Genomic DNA, 8813 nt, shown 5'->3' with positions numbered 1-8813 from the left:
AGTGTATATATATATATATATATGTATGAATTAATCTTAATTTGCATATAGAACTAAAATCCCCTCGGAGCAATTCGAATCGCTCTATTGGGTGGATGCAACCGGATTGCAACATTTCCCATCTGAGGAAGATTTTATCATCATGATCAAAGATTTAACTATCAATAAACTCAACGTAACTCTCACGCGACATCAGCTAGAAAGACTCGCCCGGTTGCGCACCCATCGAGTCGAGACCGATGCCACGAGACGTCGACTGGAGATGGAGAATCTTTGGCCGTTGCTGCAAGAGAATGAATATTTAATGGCGATTTTGTATGAAGACAGGGATGTATTTCCGCAACCGATCGGCACGTGTGGCACATTCTACGCGGTCGAGTACGTCCGACCAATTGAAACACCCACGACGGTGTTAGCGTTGTCCGATTCGAAACCCGAATGGGCCAAAAGGTTAAAACTCGCTGTGATGATCCTTAATCTACTCGAAGAGTTGGAGACGAATTTTCCCGAGCCACTTTATCTCTGTGATGTGAAAATTAATCATTTCGGTTTACCCCTGGGCGGGCAAAAACTGAAATTCTTAGATCTGGACGCAGTCTTCCCTAAAACCATTATCGATCGTATTATTAGTGACGGTAAGAGCTGCGAAAAACATGAGGACTGTGATTATTTCGATTGCCGGTCTATCTGCTCGAAGAAGAAACGCTGCGAATCTCCCGTTCTTAATAATAATTTACAGGTAAAATTAGTACTATTAAATATTTTTTTTTGTTATATTTGATATTATATATATTTAATTAGTATATTTTTTATACGCGTAGAAAAGTGTATTATTTCAAATATTTTGACGGTATTTTCGATAAAATAATACATTATCATTATTACTTTTATTGCGTATTACTCTTTGTTACATATCTTCATATAAATGGAATTCATTAATAGAATCTTTCTAAACATGGATAAAATTTCAGTTGTTATTACTAATTTTAATATTGTTTCAATTTTATTATATAAATTTTTATTGCAAGAGTTATGTACGATTATAGATTATTTGTGAGAAGATTTTTCTCGGTTGGACGCTCTCAGGAACGATAATTATTCCTGGATTGCTCATGTCGGAACATACTACTAGCACATTGGCAGTGTTATTGAGACAATGCGCTAATCCAGACGGCGACACGACACATTTACCACGTGCGGCAGCGCCAGACAACTTACAGAAACGACTTTACAACATGCTAAGCGAGATGGAACAAGAATACTCGGCATTTACGTGAAAACAAAATAATATCGATAAAAAAATAATTTATCTAGAATTACGAAATCAAGAATCGTCTTTTCGATGCTAAAAACTATAAATTTATAGTCAGAAATATAGAAATATTTCTCATTTTTTATAAAGATTTTTTTGTAAAAATCGAAATCGTAAAAATGACACTATTTATTTCAAGTTAGAAATCAGTACATATGTACCTACATACATACAATTGCACACTTTTATGTTACATATTAGTATTGTATGCAGGATGTCCCATAATCACTCTTAATCTGAAGACGCGGTAGCATCTCCCGTCAAATATATTTTTGACGTTTAATACATTAAAAACATTTTTTTTATATTATTATAAAAGAGGCACTACTATTTAAAAAAATGCTAGCATTGCAACAGCACATCCAAGAAGAAGGACGCTTCTGTAATAAAAAATTATTGTTTTGTTTCAATAAATTATTAAAAAAATGCATATATTGGGGAAGAATATAGATTTTTACAACTAAAATAAGATAACAACCATGTCCGTAAGGCCTACGATTTATTCATACTCTTTCCCAAACATGTAGATCCGTATTCAAAACGTGTTTTTCTTGATAAAAGTGTGCTTTTATCTTTAAAATTCTATAGTATGCGTGGCATAAATTATAGCATGTTAGTGCGCTAACATTATTGTAAGCGCATTAACATGCTATAATTTACGCATACTATAGAATTTTAAAGATAAAAGCGCACTTTTATTAAGAAAATTCGCGTTCTGAATAGGAGCTATTAAGAAAGAAAAAGAGAGAGAGAGAGAGAGAGAGAGAGAGAGAAGAGAGAGAGAGAGAAGAGAGAGAGAAAGAGAGAACGAGGGGAAATTATTAAGTTCACTGCAAATAAAATACATATAGTAATGAATTAATGATCATTACTGTATATCTATAATAAAATTTAAAAATTATTAGGTATTATTTTACCATATTAAAATTATTTTTTTGCTAATACTATAAATACATGTTTTCATGTTCTTAGAATTTTTAAATATACTCTTTTTTCTTTTATTTTTATTGAATTCAAATATACTACTTATTTTCTACTATACTTAACCTAAAATGTTTTCTTTTTTGTCCTACTTTTGTAATACTTTTCAATCAAGGAATGTCCTAGTTTACCTAGAGTAGATCACTTAGTAAGGCCGCAATTAGACTACGCATTGAAGATTGAAAATTGAAGATTAAAATTTGACCAATGAGAGGACAAAAGAATTTTCTCTTCACTGGCGGATTTACGAGAGCTATGTCCCTTCCCCCTCCCCTTTCCCTCTTTGGATCACCTTTTTTAAAAATATTTTATAATAACTATTACATATAATAACTATTACATATAATAACTATTACATATATTTTTAATATTTCTAAAATGCTTAATTATAATTTTTATATTCCAAAAATATTTTTTAATTTAAGGATATTCTTAAGTTCTTGCAGCTTAAAAGCATTGGTTTATTGTTAACACTGCATTATGCAGTGTTATGCGAAAGTCACTATTGTAAGATACATAAAATATTACTTCATCGGTGTGTTGTTTTTGCTGAACGAAGTTTTTCAATCCTTTGATATTTCAAAATTTGGTTAATAGATTGTATGAAAAACTTTTGGAACTTGTGCGTTGCATAAAGACATAGAAATTGTTAAAGAAACAGTGTTGAATAGATTTATCAGAAGTAGAAAGAAGTAGAAAGTTAGATATTTTATTGTAAAATATTATGTCTATATATTATTTTTTTGCTGATATAATTTTAAATAAAATGTTTTATGAATTAAATATTCACATAGTACTTTTTCAATGTAATGCTAATGATAATTCAAATAATTTATCTCTTCGTGTTCAACCATAAAAAAAAATTTCACAGCCCGCAAATTTAATAATAAATAATAAGGACGGAAAGAAATGAGAATAATGTAAAAAATAATTAAATTTTCCCTTTTTCTTTGTCGTCGTCGTCGTCGTCGTCGTCATCTTCAAAATCTTTATCTTTTTTTGCTGCACTTTTTGTATATTTTCTGCACCTCTTCTACACTTCTTTGCATTTATTTTCTACACTTTTTCTATATCTCTATCACATCTCTCTTGCACTAATTTTTGCTGCACTTATCCGCATCTCTTCTCTTTCCACAACTCTTTTGCACCTTTTTTGCACCTTTTCTGTATCAATTCCGCACCACTTCCGGCCCAAATAGCATAAGGACATCCTCAGAATGTTCAGTACAGGTAGTAAGGACGTTCTCAGAATGTCTATTTGACTTACTCCGGATTTACATCAGATTTTTAAGCCTAAAGTCCGATGTCCACGATACTAGAAATCGATTCAAGAAGAAAGGATTCTCGGATAGAGAAAAAATTAACAAATTATATTTGAACAATTTGATCATATGATTATTGCAATTGGTCAATTCTATCTTTATCAGAGATCTCAGACTGATTTCTAGCATCGTGGACACAAGACTTTAAGTCGTAAGGAATGAGTGAATCACTTATTCTCCTCGTATTCGATTGTAGTTGATCAAATTTTTACGCTTAAAACTTAAGGCTTATTGAAATATCTTTTGTAGATCCAGACTTACGGCCAATATAAATGCTCCCTAAGTAATGTCTTAAGACGCCAATATGGTCTTCTGATTGATGTCTTCTTAAAACTGTATTTAAGATTATATTCAAGACACGGTCTTGAATATAAGATCTGACTATGAATACCAGTCAGAGAGCCGCATTAGCATCTTAAGACATTATTTAAGACAGTCTTGAAATAAGAATCGATTATGAATATCGGCCGAAGAGTCGATCTCATTAACTCCGATTAATCCTAATCGATCAATTAAGTGTCAACCGTGATTGGTCAATTCTGCTGAACAACAAATGCAATTGGTCAGTTCCAATATAACAATCAATCGATTAGATTAATCGGAATTGAGACCAGCCCTATAAGTCCCCAGTCTACATATCTTCTATGTCTATGACTGGCACTAGACGTTCATATACGTATTTTGTTCGATAATTTCGTGGAATTTATCTACAAAAATTGATATTTCTCCATGGAGAATAAACTGCCATTTGGTGGTTATCCTGCTGAATACGATCCTGTGAAACATGGGCCATATGATCCTGCACGCTATTATGGAAAACGTGAGTTCGTTTATAGCACCACATAAGTTCTTTTTCTTGAGCACAATTAATAACATTATGTAATAATAATCCTTTTCTTTATGCAGCTGACATTCCTTACTTGGATTTGAAGCTCAAAGAAGTTCCTAGCTGGTTCGCGAGACGTCGAATAAGTCCACAGGCACTTCTTGGAGTATTTTCACGAGGTACTTGCACATGAGAAAGAAACCATGTTATTAGCCAAAAATTACATAACTTTAATATGACATTCAGAAAAGAGTACCTAATTTATGTAAAAATTCCTTGTCATAATGTTACTCGGTTCATTTTATAGCGTTTTGGCGTTGGCAACATAAGTATGTACAGCCTAAACGAACTGGCGTAGCTTCCTTCTTTCAAGTTGTAGTCGCTTCTATGATTGTATTTTATGCAATGAATTATAAAAAGCTACGTGAGTATTATTCAGATAATTAATTATATTTTTAATGCAACTGTTTTGCAAATTTAATGTTTATTTTTTTTCATTTTAGGTCATCATAAGAATTACAAATATCACTAATTGTGGTTGATTAATGATAGTGTCTGTATTTAGACACTTCCATAGATGATAGAATAAAAGCGATTTATGCTTCAATTATTCATGAAAGATATTCAACTGTTTAGAATGCATTTGAATAAATGTTCATATGTATAAAAATACATAATTTGCTATATTAATTCCTAATATAAAATGTTAATTAAAACAGTCAAAAATTATACTAATCTCATATCTTAAAAACTATGATATAGAAATTTATAAATTATAAACAATAATATACAATGAATCAGTTTACAAACGTCAAATCAGGTTACAAATAATTATAAAGAAATATTTTTAGAGAGGACTATATGCTCTACTATAAAAATTAGAGAAATAATTCTGTTTCAAATAAAATATAGATAATTTATAAAATATATTAATATTTAAAATATAGATAATATATATAATTGTGTGTAGGCATATAATCTTTCATGTTTAGATGAATTTGTGTAATAAAATATAATTAACAATAGAAAGTGATTTTTGCGTGATAAATAAATTGTTAACGGATCTGATATAATAGTAAAAACAAAAAAAAATTGATTAGATTGAAAAGAAAGAACGAGCAACATATAAGATTATACATTTAATTTTAATTTATTAGGATATCAAATTCATCCATAAAAGATAAATTGAAATTTATGAAACACAGTCTTAAATATGGAACATTTCAACTGGATCTTTTTCAGCCATCTTAGGATCACAATAAAAATTTAAAATAAATTTACAAAAAATAAATAACAAAACAAATGGTATACAATAGATTTTCAGTGACCAAAACAAAGAAATGAGCTAATGAGAATACAGTGCAGTTGTGCTAATTGACTTTTAACAATTTATTCATCAAAATGTACATCCCTGACAATTTTTTCGAACGTTTCGAGTCATTAGCGAAATAATTAAATGTTGGAAAGAACATACGAAATTAACGAAATCATATAAAAAAATAACAACGTAAATAAATAATATTAATAATAAATCTTGATTAAGTCAGTGAATAATCAGCTTAGATTATTAAATCCTGGAACTTTCATCATTTCATCGTTTCGAAAAAAAAACGAAAAAAATATATTTTTATGCATAATTTTAAAGAATAAAACATATTATGTTCGTGTTTTTGTCTCTTACGCACAACATGTACACACACACACACACACACACACCTTCAAATGCATCATAAATATGCAATAGATATAGCATGTTCAAGGTATACAGGTTAATAAAAAAATGAAGTGATAAAACGTAGTAGTTTATAATTACTATTGTGTCAATGTGTGACTGTTTTTTAAGATCAACCCAAACTAGCGATAATGCTAGAATTCTTTCTTTTTTTTAAATAAAATAGTTCCACTATTTATTCCTAAAATATTATATGTTTTTTTTTAATGAGTCTTATTCTTTCAACAGATTTCTAGACATATCTATAATTCATATATTTCATGACTATAATTCACGTTTATATCTAACAAAAAATAAGTCCACAATATTTAAAAATATTATATGTTTATATTTAATACATTATTATTATTAGTAAACCTAAATAGCACAAAGACTCCAAAAAGAATTCTTTTTTCATTCTCAACTTAGAAAATGAATTCTTTTCCTATCCCATTTCTGTTCTAAAGGTATTCCTAAGGATACCAAAAGAATACCAAAAGAATTCACTTTTATGTCACCAATTGTGAGTTCTGTTTCGAATTCAAAAGGTATTCTTTTTTTTTTATTTTTTTTGTATGGGTGTTTCAAAATGACGTGTACTAGTAGAGCGGACTAAGTCAAAAAGTCCTCTACCATGCAATTTTCGCAATAGTTAACAACTGTTAGCAATTGTTGGCACACGAAATATTTGGCGGTTATTCTGGAACATCTTGTATGTAAAAACCAATTCATTTTACCGGAATTCAATTGTCCATATATTATAATTAGTATGGAATTTGTTTTAGAAAGAATTATTATGAATGTTAGCTAATAATCTGTATCAAGAGCTTATGTATATATTTTAATACTACTCCATGTTTTCTATTTTACTTTTTCTTTTCAATTCCTCTAGACTAAAGTTTTTTAATATTAATTAATATTTAATATTATTTCATTTAATATTAATTAAAGTTTAATTTGAATATTAATTTAATATAACTTTTTTTTCGTGTTAATTCTTTTAATATATCAAACAGTAAAAATGATGATCTAAACGAATTTAACTCATTAATTCATTAATGGCTAGATTGATCTTTTTTAAATTATTTACAATTAATATTGGAATCATTACATATAATTGATAATGCATTTACTGTTAAAAATGTAACCACGAGCTTCTTTTACAATTGTAAATGAAGCTCGTGGTTATGAAATTAAAAGTAACGAACTGAAAATTTAATTAAAAATTAAGTTATAACAATTACTTAAATGTAATGAACGTGTGCATTAAATTTTATAAATTTTCATGAAAAATACATTATTTTATTAATTACAATTTTCATGTACATATATACAAATATACTTTTTAGTTATAAATATATTAAATTTAACGTAATGTCATGAAATTAAGTTCAATGTGTAATTGAAAAGTATATTAAATTTCATGAAATTTTTAATAGTGTAGTACAAAAATTAAATATTAAATTATAAGTGAACTTTAAAAGAGAAATGCAATTGAATAATTTTCTTTATGTATACGTTTATGCGGCTATGCAAGTTTGCGTTAGATATGTCCTAAACCATTGATATACCCAACAGTGCGCAAATTGTGGCAAACTGCGCAAAGCGCAAACAATTTTCGCACTACTCGCGCATCAAAAACACATACTGACGCGTACTCTCGAACATGGTGGAATTATATCATTCCACCATGCTCTCGAACGATTATTGAACGGGGAGGATGGCGATTAGCTGATCGGTAGGTAACATGCGCACTCCCGACCAATGGGAGTAAAACCAGGGGACAAAACTCAGGTTCACCAGCAATATGGCTGTCAGTATAAATTTGATGCTTGTAACATGAGTTTCTCTCCAAGAAATTTGACAAGCGTAAGCGTAGTTTCGCATTACGCGCGGCATGATGTGATTTTCGTATGTCCGGCAATGCGGAAATGGCAACGCGGATCGGTTGAAGCCGAAACAAGACTGCCAAAACAATTTTTGAGAAAACAGGTATGCGATCCATTGACATTGGTTCCTCGATCTGTTGATCGTTCCTCGACGACCGATCATTTCGTTATATCCATATTGCATTCGGACTGATGCGCCATGATTTTATCCACGGTCTTTCCACATTCGCGAGTTATTCGCAAGATACGATCGCTCGGAATATCGCTGACGTACTATCGCCGTCACCACTGTCATCACTGTCATCATCGTCATCACCGTCACACCAAGCACTTAGCGGCGCATCCTTACTTCTCTCATTATCGTTACCTTTTTCTTCGTTTTTCTTCTCTCCAGATCAATACTGTTCAAACGTCCTCACTATTTGTAACCATTGATTATCATTTATTTTATTACTACAACTTTACTCTTCTGCTCGAAGATAATCTTCAGAATGCCAGAAGGAAGTTTGCTCAGTATCGTACAATTAAATACACAATTTTGTCCACATAACAATTAGAGAATTTCTTAATTAGAGGAGTTCTCTTTCAGGAGTATTCCTGAGAACTAGTGATTGCACTATCAATTTATACTTGAATCAATTCTATGTATATATAGGAATATTGTGTGAAAGTTTTTATTAGATATTTTTGTAAATAAATAAGCTTTAATTGTTTGTGACTGATTGTTTTGATTTCAGATATTCAAGAGTCGTTTGTTGAGCAATATACTTTA

General features: G+C 30.1%; 3 protein-coding genes across 3 annotated transcripts in view; all 3 read left to right on the top strand.

Moving 5' to 3' along the window:
* The window catches only part of LOC108690124 (protein FAM69C), a 7414-nt gene extending 5684 nt beyond the window's left edge, over positions 1 to 1730 (top strand). Inside the window, exons 3-4 of the mRNA XM_018197258.1 lie at positions 52 to 739; positions 1047 to 1730. Of these exons, the coding sequence (XP_018052747.1) occupies positions 52 to 739; positions 1047 to 1277 (919 nt within the window). The 3' untranslated portion in view covers positions 1278 to 1730. The remainder of the gene's footprint in view (positions 1 to 51; positions 740 to 1046) is intronic.
* Positions 1731 to 4241: 2511 nt separating this feature from the next.
* On the top strand, positions 4242 to 5111 carry LOC108690136 (putative ATP synthase subunit f, mitochondrial). Its single transcript, XM_018197278.1, has 4 exons — positions 4242 to 4435; positions 4522 to 4620; positions 4749 to 4865; positions 4945 to 5111. The coding sequence occupies exons 1-4, from the start codon at positions 4345 to 4347 to the stop codon at positions 4971 to 4973; spliced, it is 336 nt and encodes a 111-aa protein (XP_018052767.1). The 5' UTR covers positions 4242 to 4344; the 3' UTR covers positions 4974 to 5111.
* Positions 5112 to 7916: 2805 nt separating this feature from the next.
* LOC108690108 (TATA-binding protein-associated factor 172) overlaps positions 7917 to 8813 on the top strand; it is a 9544-nt gene continuing 8647 nt past the window's right edge. The window contains exon 1 of the mRNA XM_018197233.1: positions 7917 to 8144. Coding sequence (XP_018052722.1) covers positions 7917 to 8144 — 228 coding nt within the window. The remainder of the gene's footprint in view (positions 8145 to 8813) is intronic.

This window comes from Atta colombica, unplaced genomic scaffold, assembly GCF_001594045.1.
Source record: "Atta colombica isolate Treedump-2 unplaced genomic scaffold, Acol1.0 scaffold295, whole genome shotgun sequence".
Classification (NCBI taxonomy): domain Eukaryota; kingdom Metazoa; phylum Arthropoda; class Insecta; order Hymenoptera; family Formicidae; genus Atta; species Atta colombica.
Note: the sequence above shows the minus strand (reverse complement) of the source record. Positions and strands in the feature narration are given on the sequence as shown.